General features: G+C 42.3%; 1 protein-coding gene across 3 annotated transcripts in view; it reads right to left on the bottom strand.

Annotated features, from left to right (window-relative positions):
• The window catches only part of LOC125704091 (SH2 domain-containing adapter protein F-like), an 87,649-nt gene that overhangs the window by 53,516 nt on the left and 17,725 nt on the right, over window positions 1-16,408 (bottom strand). For all 3 annotated transcript variants that reach the window (XM_048969412.1, XM_048969410.1, XM_048969411.1), the window contains exon 2: window positions 12,598-12,727. In XM_048969412.1, coding sequence (XP_048825369.1) covers window positions 12,598-12,727 — 130 coding nt within the window. The remainder of the gene's footprint in view (window positions 1-12,597; window positions 12,728-16,408) is intronic.

Below are 16,408 nucleotides of genomic sequence, written 5' to 3'. Positions count from 1 at the left end.
ACTATTGTTCCTTCTGCCAGAAACCCGCAAAGACGTCAAAAGATGTATAACCTGCATGTTGTGAGACACTGGTATTCCTACAGCATTCTGCATTATCATAAACTCAATAAATAAATGAACAGGTCTCTAAACAACAGAGGGACATTTTCCTTAATGTCTGGAAGTAAGTTTAGTACTGGGGGAGGCAGAGATCTGTAAATATTCAGCGAGCCCTCATGTGTATTCCTGGCTTGCTCATCCACAGGAAGAGTGAATTCAAGCTACCCAAGGAGCCAATATGGTAAAACATAGATCAAAACAGCGAGTCGGCTAAGTGCAGAACTTTGTAAAAATGTGTTCTATGCAAATGACAGACACATTGTTAGATCTTTGCTCGCCATGGTCCTTCTGATGCTGATGATCTATCCTTAGCCACCACTCGATACTATGGCAGCACAATTAATCATTTTTAAATTGTAATCTCAATCTAGGGGCTGCACAATTCATCGTTTTTAAATCTCAACCTCACTTCATAGGCTTAAACGATCTCATTATTACATGATACAAATTCTGCAGTGTCTGCATTATCATTGCATAAAACCAAATGCTCCCATTTTCATCCTAAGCTGTATCAACAAATGATCGGACGGCATTACACTACATGACAGAAAGAGGTGGGGGGCAAAAAAATAGTTTTAATAAAGAACAGATGAGATTTAAGTACTTGTTTAGCATTTCTTGCATTAGGAAATGGTTGTTTGAAAAAAACCAGAATTGTGCCCTTTCTGTTCTGTAATGCTGATGTGAAAGTGCCATTTCAGTAATGACCTATATTGTTATGGGGCACTAGTATGGAAATTTTGACCAGTTCAGTACTTGGAGGCCTTTTCCAAGGGGGTGAATGAATCGATGCAATCCCTCATCTGCTACTATGGAAAATGGCTGATCACCCAATGCAATTACCTCCATTATTTGAATAGTTTTATCCCTAACTCAGGTGCTGCTAACCTTGGAAACTGATAAAATTAAATAGAACCGATACTGAAGTCTTGATTTAACGAATACTGGCCGATGCGAAATGTTAACCAATAAATCATACATCTCGACATATTGCTTGTTCCATCTTCATAGAAATATGGAATGCAAATCGGGATTCATATTTTACCCAGAATCGCACAGTATCACTCAATACCTCCACCTTTAAACTTCAGCTCTCTTTGTTATGGTGAAAGAAGGAAGGTTCCTTATTCTGTTTGATCACTGGACCTCATATCCAGTAAGTGCCTGTCTGTTATGCCACACACTGCTGTACGTGTGCCCATAGGGTGAGCCAAGACCAGTGGAAAGGTCATCATACATAAGTAGCCCCCGTATAGACTTAAGATTAAACTGCAGCTGAGAAATGCCCAAAGAACTGCTCCTGTCATCCTATACCTGACCCCAAAATACCAACTGCTGCAAAACTGCTGCAACTTGATGGTGATTCCACTAAAAGAAGGTCTCTGGTGACCACTTGGCTTCAGGAGGTGCCGACAGATATCCTGCTCCAAGATCTACAGGTTTCACTGCCAGTAGTACATTCAAGGTAATCAGAGAAGCAAGGAATGTTGCGGCCAAATACTGATAGCCACCAGTGCCCTCTGACGTTCAATGACGTACAAAACTGCATGTTCACTACCTCATCTGCAACAACAGATTTATTTTACATCCAATGCTGCTCTCTGGCTCAGTTTAATAATTACATAAAATACCCTGTACCCTTTGACTAACCAGTAAAATTAACCATTCGAGTGGTGCATGGCAATCTGAGACATTTTTTTGGGATGACAATATAACCTTTCTGTCATTTCTTCAGTTCTCCATCACTTTATCTAGTACTGCAGCGAGACAACTGACAGAGCCACAATAAACCAGGCCTGAGCAGCACAAGTGGCTGACGTGCATTTGGTACCATGTCAACACCCTTAATTACATTCTGTTGAAAGTAAACAAGCTCCTTTCTGATCTCAGGAAGGCTTTACAGGCAGAATGATGTTTCTGGCTAAGAAGCAAAAAAAAGTACCCAACACTACACACATCCTGGCTCGTACTGCTGAAAAAAAATCTCATCTCTATACGCATGGCCTCTATTCCTCGCTTGCTGATGCTTGTTGTAAACAAGCCTAAGCAGAGGCAAAGTCAAATGTTTGGCCCCATTAGCTTGGCATCTGTGAATGCTGATATTCACTGTGCCTGGGGAGAAAGTGTGAGGCTTTGTGGTTGGAGTGGTTCGTTGCCCACACCTGTTCTCTCAACCCTGCTCAGAGCAACGGGGCAGATATACATTTTCCATTTGTACAAGTGCCAGCACAAGTATATACGAATGTTTTAGTCTTCACATATCTCATCTTGCCCTCCTTATAGGACATACACACATATACATTCATTGATTGAGAAGTTTGGGGTCAGAGTGCAGCCATTTATTCAGTGCAGTTGGCACTTTGGTCAGGAGTTTTTCTTTCGCCGTCAGGAGACTTGCATAGCGGGACCACTGCTGTCCATTAGAATCAGCCATCTCATTCAACCTGACAGCGTTTTTGACACCCTACATGGGTTCTCCAAGTGATAATGTGAGTAGCCTCTATACATGGTCACACACAAACTCTCACACAGTGAACATAGTCTATGCTTAACAAAGAGAGACAGAGAGACAGGCAGGTAGTCTGGCAGGCAGGAAGACAGACTGACTACAAACATGTTCATGCTGAAGGAACACTCTTGTGGACATCATTTAATGGTGAGTTCATTCATTCCAGTTTCATGTGCCTGGCAGATTCAGTGCTAAGCCTAATCACCCCCCAATCCAGGTTCTAGCTCCATATTTACCCACTTATCCTCCATAGAAGTTAGAAAAGAAAAAAAATGAATAGGAATGGAATAGAGTTGCGTGTGCGTTGTGTGTATGAGTATATGAGTGTATAGAAGTTTTGTGTTAGTTCGAGTGTGATCCCTCACACTTCAGCAGAATGAGGTTATAATTTAGTTAAAACAAAGCAGCCAGAAAAGTCAACAAGTGACCTCCATAGACAAAGGGAGCATTGGTGGAAAGACTTGGGGGGGGGGGGGGGGGGGAAGGTAGCTAGTTGAAACGTCTTTCTGAGAACCAGCTTCTTGCCATGGTCCAGTGCAAGGAGAGAAAAAATGGGTCAGAATGGTAAAGTTCAGCTTCAGGGAGGGAAATAAAGAGGTAAAACGAGGAAGGACAGACAGAGAGACAATAAGCAGCTATTTCTCTTGTTACTGGCAGCCTTCTTATGTACGGCAGCCAGCATTTCATAATGCGATTCTGCCTCTTAATCGATCAGTGCCTCCAGGAAACGTCCACTCCAGGTGAGCAGCCATGGAGCTGACAAGCACGCACCGGCTGCAGCCAGAGGCTCAGCTCTTTAATCACTTTAACCAGAAAGTCAATAACCTTCATGAGTCAATTACAGAGGGGGAAAAAAAATCCACAAGCATAGGACAGAGCAGCTCTCTGTCCAGACAGCCGGTTACTCCAACTGATAAATCATATTCAGAGTGCAGGAGGCTTCCTGGAAGATATATTCATGTTAATGTTAGTGATAGTAAATAAGCCTGTAAATTGCCTGGTTAGGCTTCACATCACAAAGGCATCACAAAGAACTGACAGCGTGTACCTATTGCAGAGGACAGCGAGAATGGCCGTGAGCACAAAGGAACAAACCCGGCTGCCTCTCAATGCTCATGCGCGTGGCGAGCAGAGCCGGACACACACACACCGCGTCAAATTAATAGGAGGCAGAAAACAATTACAGCTCAGCCCCGGTGGCTAAGCCAGGGCAGGCCGCTCACCACTATTGATTGATAAGCCACGTTAGTGGAATCAGGACACGGGGGAACCTGGAGGAGGAGGAGTAGGAGGGACACTGAGGAGCAGCTGCACAGTGAGAGAGACGTGACAGGCAAAACCGCACAGTAACGCAGGACTGACAACACAGCCCTTATGTGCATGCTCCTATAATCCGTGCTAATTCGTTATGTTTCATCATCTGCCTGTTTAGGAGGCTACACCACCGAGCCTGACATCACAAACTAAAGCTGCACCTGCCTTTGTTATTCCTTCCTTAATCTTCTCCGAAATCCAGCACTACATCCCCAGAGCACCTTTCACTCAAGTTTGCAATAGGTTATTTTGGGCCGTAAACACGCACTTTGATTCAAAGCAACTTTCTATAGCTTTAAGTCTCCATCTACACGGCTCACATGAAGAACAAAGGAAGAAAGCTCAAAGGTGACTCAGACTGGAAGAGACGGCAAAACTTTTGTCCTTTAACAGTTTTCTTCTGCTTACCCACATATACAGTATAGTACTGTACAGTCTAGTTAGGTGACAATAAAATCCAAATCACAGATAGCATGCTGTCATGAGCGTGTAGGTGCGTTACGCGATATAAAACTGCAGTATACATAGATTTATAAATAGCTAGCAAATGCAAAGATATTGCAGTCACAATATGATTAGGGTGATACCAAGTTAATTTCTCTGAGTTTGGTGGGTAAACAACACCGGGTGTAGAATGCCTGAAGGTCATTCCTGTGGAAATGTTATCTATAAATGAGCTGAAAATGGAGAGGCAGAGGAAAAGACCTTTAGGATATCTCCGGAAGACATGCCAGCTTGAGAGAAATCCACGGTTCATTAGACATCACTGAACTTTCCACTGTGGCTCAGTCAGCCTAATAAACCGTGGGGGGGGGGGGGGGGTAGCATGATTGCTTCATCCTCTTATTTATCGTGGGGCTCCACCTTGTTCGCTGATGCATTGGTTCTGCTGTGTCTGGGTCACATTCCCCTATTCCTGCCCTCTTTTCAGCATAATCTATAAACATAATAATGCCTGTAAGATGCATCTAATTGACAGCTGATTTAATTGTCTTAAACTGACACTGGATTTAGACTATACTTCTGAATGACCATTCACTATGGCTACCTACCTTTCTTGTATAATTTAACACTGTCTCAGTTTGGTTTTTCTTATGCTTCCAATTGTATGCCAAGCTGAAGTGACGCAGAACTAGCATTTCAAGGTCAGTGTTAATGAAAGACTTGCTAGTCAGTTCTAGTGTGTCCACCATAAGGTACACGGATTCTGGCACAAACATATATTCAAGTTTCAATAATATTTTGGCTGACTTGCCTGGCTATCTTAATGAAAATTATTTTAGTAATAATTTTATGCGGACGTGAATAACCAACTAGAGGCTGCTGGAACGACAGTAATGCATTCCCCAGACAGCTCCGTCACCCGCTTCCTTCCAAATCCTAATTCTCCGACACCTCTCAAAGTCTCCAATCTCTCACCCCCCTACATATTCTTTCCGCCTCTCAAAAAAACCTTCATTAGAAGCCTTCTCTCAATATAACCGCGTTTACCAGAGCTGTGTCTCTGGCAGTCCTTTCAAGTGCCAGCACTAAGTGACACTGCTTCAATTTGTGCCGATTTGTCTTAAATGAAATAGGTCCCTAATCACCATAAAATGTTCCAGGGAAAATGATCCACCATAACACTTTAAGTTATTGTATAACCAAGATTAGTGTCAGCTACCCGTCTCTTTGCTATCACTATACTGCTCTGCTTCAATATTAGTCTCAAAATGTAATTAATTCCGGATCTCGATGCATACAACGTGTCTGCAATGTTTGAAAAAGATCAGTCAAATATTTTTTTTCAAGTTATCGCACTAACAACATAAGTCTCTGCAGCAGCAAAACGGTCCCAAAACCATATATGTTGCCCACCCGAGAAACACAAACCCCCCCCCCCCCAAACCTCTCAACACATGCAATACATTATTTCAGAATATTCACAAATCTATCTGATAAGGGCATTAGATAAGTATTTCAAATTGCATTTTAGCACATTCCAAGTCATGGTAATAGCAAACAGAATGTCTTCCAAAAAGGTATTAAGCAGGGGCTAAATTCCAGCTCAGCATGCATTTAGCAACACAAAGAAACTATGAAAATTACTTCTTAGTAAACAAAAAAATTTCTGGTTCTGTTGCAGCATGCTAGCAGAAAGCTCGTCTTTTTTATTCATAGATAATAGAATTCTGTTAGTGTTATATGGGTCCATATAGACATTTTGCACAACCCGACGTGATTTTTTTCCCCATCAAATGCAAGTTCATGCTTCTCATTCATTATTATTTAACAAATAACAAAATTATTATTTAACGAATGCTTTTATCCAAAGCGATATACAGTTGAGAAAGCAAAGTCGAGGATCCAATAGTGAAATCACTCTGCCGACCGTGGGAATTTAACCAGTGACCTTCCAAAAACAAATACAGCATCCAATCTCACAGAGTCACACACTGCCCCCATCAGGAGTGGCTGTTTTACCTGGAGCACCAAGAAGCCACCTTTAACAACGCTGTTCATTAATGGGAAACGAAGCAACCAGGCAGCATGATGTGCGATGCTAACACTGACATACAATGTTATGCACATGCAGCTGTTGCATGAAAAGGACTGTGATAGTCAGCTGGATTCAGATTAAAACTTGGGTGGCACCCAATTTTTCATTCTGTCATACTATCCAGACATTATACCGCAGCATACTGTATTTTGACAGTAACTGCAAAAGCGACGCTATTTTAAAATCAGACCAAAAAATTTTACCAAGAGCTGGTCCCCACAATAAATTACATCATCAGTAGTTTCAGTGAAACTATTTGATATTTGGAACTTTTGCTATATCATGCGGCCCAAATAGCCACAGAAACAACCAAATCTCCATAACCTAAATGATTTAACAACTAGACTTCGTACAAGGCCTATGGAATGAATGTCCTCACTAGATCTGGAAGTGACTCAATCTTAGTCCATCGCTCATCAAATCACTCATGAAATCAATGACAGGCTCATGGATGGAACTGGTAGGGAAAGAAAAAAAAGAGATGGATCAGCACAGTCTTAAAGTTGATGAATAAGATGAGGAGGAAATCTGTTATCTGGAGAACATGTACTGCAACTCTTACACAAGAGATTTAACTGGGGCAATGGCTCTACCACTAATAAGAAAACAGGGGGTTTAAGAAATTCTCTGTTACAAAAGTATAGATTTATGGCTGATTCGTGCCAGACCTGACATCAGAGGAAATGTGGTGGGCTATACCTGCATTGCAAGCAGTGAGAAAGGAAAAGTCTTGTTCTTGTTCAAAAGTCCAGACAAAAACTGGCTGACGTCTCCTCCTTGCCACTGACACATGTTTCAGGTTAATGTACAGAAAACTGTACTTCTTCCAAAAGTTAGTATTAAAACCTATTAAATACCGTACTGTCCCTAAAAGCCACGTCACAGGAATAACCTTTCAGGGTAAACAGAAGTGGATCTCAACTGAATGGTTTGGAAATTCCACTGTGATGCAAAATACTAAGTTTTGTAAAATACTAAAGTGGAATCCATGGAAACCACAGTTTCCATGCCTTCTCTTGAGAGCATTTCTAATATGAAATACTCAGAAACCACTCTGCATAATGAACTCATTTTTTCTGCATCTGAAAGTACCCCAGTAAATAAAGGGAGAGCCAGGAATATGCTTAACTTCAGCAGAGATAACCAGCCTGACCGCAGTATGTCAGCACTATTCAAAATGCTCAAATGCAGCTTGACTGCACAGCAGCAGAGCTTAGCAGCAATGCATCAGAACGTGTAATTTTATGAATAGGATAGAAATTGCACATCTGGTCAACAACATAGTACTTAATTTTTTGCAGATGGTTGTCATCACATGAGTTAGAAAAACTTTTTTGTAGCATATTCCCACCCATAGTCGCTGGAGAGAGAGAACAAAAAATGACATCAGGTGACACTTAACACAATTCATTAGTCATGGGCATTGGAATTGAGGACCCGCAGTGGGAAATGCGTTCATTATACACTTCCCTAAACCTGTACGACAATGTTTTCCAATCCGAACCTTGGGGACCCACAGCCAGTCCACATTTTTGCTCCCTCCGAACTCCATGTCACACAGTCTGCATCCTATTCCCCCAACTGGGAGGGAGCAAAAACATGGACTGTCTGTAGGTCCCCAAAGACCAGACTGGGAAACACTGCTATAGGGTAATGGTTTCCATTCAGCTCGACATGAGACAGGAAAGACTTCCAAGTGTGGTTGTGTTGTTTAACTCGAGGTGACATTTTTTTGGAGAAGTGAGGCGGTAATTTATGTACAAATAGTGATAACACTAGACATACTGCTAGTTAATCATGAAGAACCTGTTTTCACCTCGGTTCCCACAGGCTACATGCTCTCCAGAGCAGCCGCATATGCCACTTGCGCAACTTTCAACTGAAAGAACAAGTCTCACATGGGCAGCAGCTCTTCAGGAATGAGGATGTGGGGCTAGATGAAAGCAAGAGCACACCTGCAACTAGTGAGAGGAGTACCTGCATCGAAAAGTTTGGGAGCATAAACCCATCCGACCCTGCCTGCTCCTAACAGGTCACGACAGCTACAATGGGGCAAAGAGAACAGACTTCAAATCACAGTTGTCTTGTGAAAGAATTTTCCAGGCTTCTCATTGGCCATACCTGCAATAGCTAGGATTCCAAAATATTGGAATGGAACATTTTTCTTTTTTTAAAAAAAAGGGCAGGACTGACAACTGAGAGGAGCAAATGTCTCAGCTATTACAGTGTGAGCAGAAATGCATCACTGAGATAGACTAGTCAACAGAAAAACAGCTGAAAGATAAGTGTGGGCGGGAGTTCGTACATTCCACAATGCTTTAAACACACATCCACACACTGCAGAATGCCACAAAACTGTGTGTGTGACCACCAGCTTATGTACTTCTATCTCAGATATCGCACACAGCTCCCCATGGAGGAAGGGAGGCAGGGATTAACCACAGGACTTTGAAGGTTAGTAAGTCATGACATCCATTTCCAGCAGGTTAATAAATCACCAGGACAGAAGCTCTCTGGAGCCCTGCAAAGGAAGAAGGTGGATTAGAGAAGAGTCTGTCTCTCAGTCACCTGGGTGTTGTTCATAACACAGGAACAGAACAGGAGGATTTACATTATGGGTTTTTTGTCTTTTTGTTATTAATCAAAGAAAACAATTCAAAGTAACACTGTTTTCTGGACAGATATATTTAATATGCAAACAGTAAATGGTAAGCATGCATTCTAGTTCAAGTTACCCTGCAGGATTCTTCCATCAGTAAGATGAAACTATATTATATACTATAGAGAACACTCAGGCACTCTTAGACCCTGTCTTCAATAGGCCTTCAGACCAAAAGAGTATCGTAACCACAAGTTTTGCTTTATGCACTCTTGAGGTACTCTTCACACACATCTCCTGTTCTGCACCAAATTCATAGAGCACCAGTGTCCCTACGTTTGAATACAGTCCCCAAAAGAGTGAGCCGGGTTCAATTGATACACACTGCAACACATTTCTAGAAACGAGAGCATTAAAGAATTACATTACAGATGCTCCTCAAACTTACAAACTTGCAACTTACGAACTTTCAGACATACAAACGAAAAGCACTGCAAGTCCAAATTGTGTTCGTTGGGCTCCCGTTTCTGTCTGCAACATCAATTTTTTTTTCTGGCACCAATTCCGCCTAGTATGAGTATGCGTACTCACAGTATCCTAGTTCTTTGTACTTGCGTATAGCCTTAAAAGGACGTTGAATAATGACTCACGTACATTTCAAGTTACGAATGGCCGTTCGGAACGTCTCTTTTTCGCAAGTACCAGTGAACTGACCCTGACACAACCAAAACAGTAGAGACGCTCTCACCGATAGGCAGGCAATTTCAATCGGCTGTCTTAATTACTCAAATTGGTGGCCTTTAATTTGACAGATCGCAAATTCCGATTCTGTAGATGACATACAGTGTGCGTGTTGATGACTTAAAATACGTCCATGAAGTTTCAAGAACCTCATTGGCACCATGTAATCTCCAGTCTGCCAGTTTTACCGCAAGAAAATAGGTTTGCAATTTGTTACACATGTGCAAAAGAAGTTTTCCACAGAGGATCATATGCTGAGGCATCCAACACCATAAACCTCATTAGACATTTGTGTCATCACAGAGAGCAGTACGAGAAATATGAGTACGAGTGCAGAAGGTGTGCGGTTATTCGGTATAGAGCAAATTTTTGATAAGAAAAGGAACCGACCCTCTCCAAAATATCCACAGATGCTTATATTTCAACAGACAGATAGAAGGAGAGATAGATTATCTGCCTTTGTATCTTGGAAAAGCATAGGCCTGTCACCAAGTCCCAAATTCTGACCTGCTTTTTTTAAATTATTTTTTTGTGGTACTAAGTGACTGTCTTTATGTTAAATGTTGAAAACATTTTGTTTTTTAAAGCAGTTTGAGGTTCATTCTTAAGCCTCTTAATTTTATCTTATTTTCACAGCAATCAGTATCGGCCAATTCTGCTTCCAGTGATCGCAATCACCAATTTGCCCCAAATCCCTGATCGGAGTCTCTCTACAAAACACAATGACATTTTAATACACATAGTGTAACAATTTAAGTGTTAAGGCACATTCCATTAATGGCTACAACAACTGAACCACTAAGTGATTTCACCTATAACTGCTGCTGAGGTGTTTGTCGAGATGATTTGCTCTGCTGAACTGCTTATGTTGTGGCTAAGCTGGTTCCTACCCACCTCCTCCTTTAGGGCTGTAATCGCAAAACAATTTAACTGAGACCACTGAACTGAAAGCTACCATGGCAGGGACTGGCACAAAACAAGCAAATTACAGTTGCATAATCAAAAAACTAAATATCAATTGAAAAAAATACAAAATGTAATTATGCTCAGTTTACTGATCTTGCTCCCTGGCATGTGTGCAAGAAACACAACCCAAAATCCTGCCTGTGTGTGAAAACTCACCCCAACAGATGCTGCTTTTTGATGACACTCTCAAAACCCACAGGACAGATATTAATGCCTGATAGGAAGCTTTAAAGGAACTCAATTAATACAAAACTGAACAACACTTAGTAATACCCCCAAAAAAAGAGCAAAGCATTCACCAACCGTAGAGTAAGAATTAATATCTTAATAACCCAAGGCTCCACTGTCATAACAGATTGACTGTTTTCTTCCTTTTGTGGGTTTTCAGTGGTTTATAACTAAATGGCATCTGAGTAAGATGAGAATTCAGAGTCTTGAGTTAACTGTATATCACAACTGAAAAAAAGGCAGGGAAAATGTAAAATAATAGAGCAGGATATGAACTAGTGGCATTAAATCTTAATGTCCTGCCCTACATGCAGAAACAGAATTAAAGGTCAAAAGTCACAAGGTAACAGTGAGACAGACAAAATGACACGTCTGTGACTGAACTAGAGAATGACACAAGGCCCATTAAGGCTCTTTTTAAGACTTTTAGGAAGGATAAATGTGCTGTTATCCCCAAGGGAGCGCAGCCGAGTGGAAGATGACACCTGGCATGAGAGCAGTTTTCATGCCACAGTGAATCCATTACTCAGAACTCCTACTCCAAAGGCAGACTGACAATTATTTTGAAAAAAAAATGTTAAAATCCTGGATCAGGTCCCAGATTTGGTACTGTGCTGGAGCCATTAGTGCCGGTTGTCTCCTTCCATAAGGGAAGCAAACTGGACCAGTGATACCTGACCAATTCTGCATGCAGTGAACATCTCAGTGACCAGGTGGAAGCCTGCCCTCCAGAAAAAAATGCCATTTCTATTTCACCTTCATTCTTACTATGGAGAATAGGAAGTACAACTGAAGAAATGATTTACTATTGAGACCACGTCCACCTAATTGGTGTGAGTGAGCATCACCCTCCAGGATACTAAGCAGAAATCTCCCAAAAGAGAGCAAAGCGCTGCACGTGAGGCTTTTAGGGAAATACCCTTAAGCAAGCAGAATACTCTTTCAAGCACAGCATGTGCTCTCTACTGAAGTGAAATAGCTTCTCTGCAACAGGCCCAAATCGGCAGCCCTTTCAAATTCAAGTAGGAAACGTCACGGATCCGTCTCAATTTTGATGGATAAGAGAAGAGACTGGTACAGTAGCTAGCCATAATTGCTAAGTTGCAACTTCAGTGGAGTTTGCAAAAGGTCACACAAGAATTGCCTTCTCTTCCTTTCCTATCACATCACCGTGGAGAATGGGACACAGGGCTAAATGTATATCTCTTCTGAAAGACTATGTTTGGTGTATAATTGAGAGCATGTACCACAGAGAATATATTACCATTCCTATAATGACACTGCAATAAAACAGTGAGCTTGTTGCTACGGCACTGAAACACAGGATAAGTCACTTATTGCAGGCACATATGCAGAACGGCTCTGGCCAAATACATTTCTGAAGATGTGGCTCATGAACGGGATCACTTCCTGAGTTTCTAATGTCCTAACTGAAGCTCTAAAAATGGCAGTTAGTGAAACCCGACCAATGACATAAATCAACAGTGTCCTTCATAGTCACTGTATGGAAAGCCTGTAGCGATGAGGATATAGCAAAACGTGTCCGAATGGGTCCATAAGCCCCAATTCAATAAAAAAGAAAATCAATCAGCCGTATCTTACCTGCCATCATCTTCTGGGCCTCGTATGGCTCCATGTAGCCATCGTTCTCTGGCACCTTCTCTGAGGCGTTTTGCCCCCCCCCGGCCTGCTCTGCATCAAAGGGGTCAGCATAGTCCTCCAGGATGATAAGCTAAAAGAGAGAAAGAGAGGAGCACGGGGTGTACAGAGAGAATTCTGTCAGTTCAATTTGTTTTTTTTTTTTTGGTACACTGTAATTAAAGCTAACAGCACCAACAAGTGAACAGCTTAAGAAACATTGATTTAACATTGGATTAGCATGGGTTGGAATGGGGTGGGATCAGGTTTGGGGAGCGGATGGATGAAAGGCAGCTGACTGAGGCAACCCAAACAGCTGGAGCCCACCCCACATTTCTGAGGCCCACAAATACAGCACTGCCCTCTAACCAAATGATGAGTCAAAAACAGAGTGTGAGGGGGGAGGGCAGCGTGTGAGGGGGGGGGGGCAGCGTGTGGATCGCATGGGCCATCCACATCTTGCACGATCCCTCCTTTTCTGCATATGTCAGTCCATCAGGCACAGATGGAGGATTTAACTAACTTAATGACAGGGTCTGGAAAATGGTCGAGGAAGAAGGAGAAAATAAGTTAGTAGACTGCCTTTTGCAATGAAAATGGTATCACATATATGAGGTGCTGGCAATGAACCAGAGCTAATGGTAGGGTTACCCTCTTAATTTGAGCGCAGCTCTAGTGGAAATGGAAGCCTTTGGATCAGGCGGCACAGACGTTCCTACTGGAATTATAATCTCTCTCCATAAGGAAAACCAAAACCTGGATCTCTTTTTAACACCATGCCCAGCTCATGCTAGCAAGTCATGCTTACCAGGGCTGTTCAATTAGCGGAATATGGAAGGTACTGTTAACACTACACAAAACCTGAGTGTTTTAATTATGAAATCTGTGCTGAACACTCAGGTTTGGGAAAACTAAGACCTCAAACATGGCACTGCTGATGCAAAAGGACCATGCATCTGACACCACAAGAAAAAGCCACAACACCAGTCCCTGTCATGGTACTGAGGAAACAGCATACACATTTGCAGCAGGGATTTGGATTGGTTACAAAGAAGCAGTGAAAACGCCCCAACTTATGTCGTTTCTCAGAGATTACCAGATGGACTTGCCCGGACCGCAGAGACCAACAAGCAGAGTGGAAGCAACTTGGCATCATCAGTCAGTCTGTCAAGTGTCCAGGGAAACAGACGGACCAGTGAAGCTGATGTTGCAGGCAAAAAAACAATTACCAGGGCTATTACTGTGGGCCAGAAATACAAGAAAGATCCTTGTCATTTATGCAACTAACAAGTCAGATAGTAGTGCACACCATCTTCAGTGCAGGGCCCCGAACAGGCAAGCAAATTGCCCCGGTGAGTAAAGCATCACCTCAGAAACCAGAGAGACAATCACTAGCCTTTTCAGCTGACCCCAGTGATAATTCCAGTAGAAAATTGCCTTTCAAATGGGTTTTCATAGAGTTCAAACTTTCTACCGCTTTGATTTATTGTGTGCTGGCGATGGCCCGCCAGCAGTAAGATCAAGGAATGATTGGTATGAGCCAATCAGCAGAGCTTACTGGTTTCAACTGGGACTTCCAATAAGGGATGAGAAAGCAGGACGCAGATCCCATGATGAGTCATACCTTGCCAGGAAAGGACAATGTTTCATCACCGGCTGAGCAGACGCATCGGCGTGGGCACAGGCCTGTCTTTAATCATGCTACTCTCACTGCATGACACCTGCTTCCCATTGCTCCCAAAATGCACCAAAGGCTGTGCCTCCCACTCCTGCGCACCATGACAACAGCTAACACCTTGCACAACAGACACACTGATGCACTGGCTAGTACATCAAGTGCTACACTACCTTTAGCCCTACCCTGCAGACATAAAACCCAGCCAAGGAGGGGCTGGGGGGGCATGAATGAATTGTTATATTAACGTGTGGAAAAAAGTGCCACCCTTTTATTTCTCTTCCGTGTTTAAGTTTGTTGCAAATCAGAGAATGTGCAGGAAACACGGCCACTTCAACCTTAAAAAGCAAAGGCATGCAGCATGTGTTTAAACTGACCTCATGTGCAACAGATGGATTAGCTTTGCTTAAAACCGCAATTTCAGATGAATTCATGTTCAGTTAAATTTCTAATGTTTGCACTTTTTCCCCTACGTTTCCTGGCTAACCGCTCATTTTAGCGCACTGTAATTGTAAGTTTGCTCTTGTGTGAGTTCTGTGACAGACAGGGATGAGATCCAGGGTAAACAGTTAGCAGTGTGTGTTTTTTTTTTATGCCATAAATACTCTGAAAATGCCTATCGCAGAGCGCCGAATGAACAAACACATTTGTTGGACGGACTGAGTTCCACACACCGCCAGAGGGGTGGAGCTCTGGAAGTGACACATTGTGGCCGCAACAACACCACATCTCCAGCCGTCGCTGCCTGGAAGTCACGTAATTTATCCCCTGCCTCTGAGCCCATTCTGTTCCACGGAAATGACCCAATTCAGCAAAACAATAAATTGAAAAAGACAGAAAGAAAAGAAATACAACATAAAGGTATATTTTTTTGTGAAAAACAAATTTGTAAGAAAAAAATAGGATAACAATAATAGAAGAACAATGAATTGTCCACTTAAATCAAATAAAGCCTTATTGATTTAATACATATATGTTCTATTTTCTAAGCATCCTTTGAGTAACTAATCTTGTTTTATGCTAGAACTCAAAAGGCAATATTTAAATATTTTTAATCATGTTTCACTAAATGAAGTGTACAGCATGTGCTAGGTGTAGTGCTGTGTGGGTCGTGTACTTTTCTGCTACGTGAAGTACAATGTGCGTTGTGTGTTTTCCTCCAATCTCCATGACAGTTGCCCACACAGCTGATTGCAATGGATTTCTTCAGGGCTTAAATGGATGTCAATGGGAGCAGGACCCCATTACCACAGAATATGATGACTGAGAGCTCGGGATAAGGAGGTTCCAGACAGGAGGTGCTATTACTGATCACCTAGAACATTATTGCTGCAATTCCACTGACGATCAATCGTGTTTGAGCACCAGGATGTGGACATCCCATTAAACCTACAGATATGTTCAAACCGGCTGTTCAGCAGCCAACAATACTTCAATTACCAGGCACTGGTATAAATGACCACAGCTCAGTCATAAGCGCCATGTGAGCATTTCTACTTGGGACCACAAACATAGCTGCCTGACAGAATAATAGTAATAATAATAGTAATAATAGATACTTTATTGATCCCCTTGGGGAAATTGTCTTTATACCTCCCTCAACTCCCCTTTTTGTAGAATAAGTTGTCTGCAAAGGGCAGGCGCCCATAGCGGCGCCCAGGGGGTTAAGGGCTTCGCTCAAGGACCCACAGTTCATTTGAGGCTAGGTTTGAACCGGTGACCTTCTGATTACAGGCACACAGGCTTAGCCCACTGAGCCACACGCTGCCTTAACTTGGCAGAAAGAACCAGGTTCATCACAAAATTTTAACATTCCAGAGATGAAGATGGTGAGGGATTGGGCTAAGATGACACAAACAGAATTAATGAGTTCAAAAACAAAGAGGGACAAAGAAATCAAATGAACAAATATGGGTCTGATGCAGCAGGGCTGAACAAGGGAGATGATTTCACAGAAGATTACAGGCTTTGTGACTGACGCCGATTAGTATCTGGGTTATAGGGGGTAAAACAAATCAGAATGGAGCCAATCTGCACATCATGAAGAAGAAAGTGCAGGTGGAAATAATAAATATAAAATATCTCCCATCACCCGACTCT

The sequence above is a fragment of the Brienomyrus brachyistius genome, chromosome 11, assembly GCF_023856365.1.
Source record: "Brienomyrus brachyistius isolate T26 chromosome 11, BBRACH_0.4, whole genome shotgun sequence".
Taxonomy (NCBI): Eukaryota; Metazoa; Chordata; class Actinopteri; order Osteoglossiformes; family Mormyridae; genus Brienomyrus; species Brienomyrus brachyistius.
This window is presented reverse-complemented; position numbering and strand designations above follow the sequence as displayed.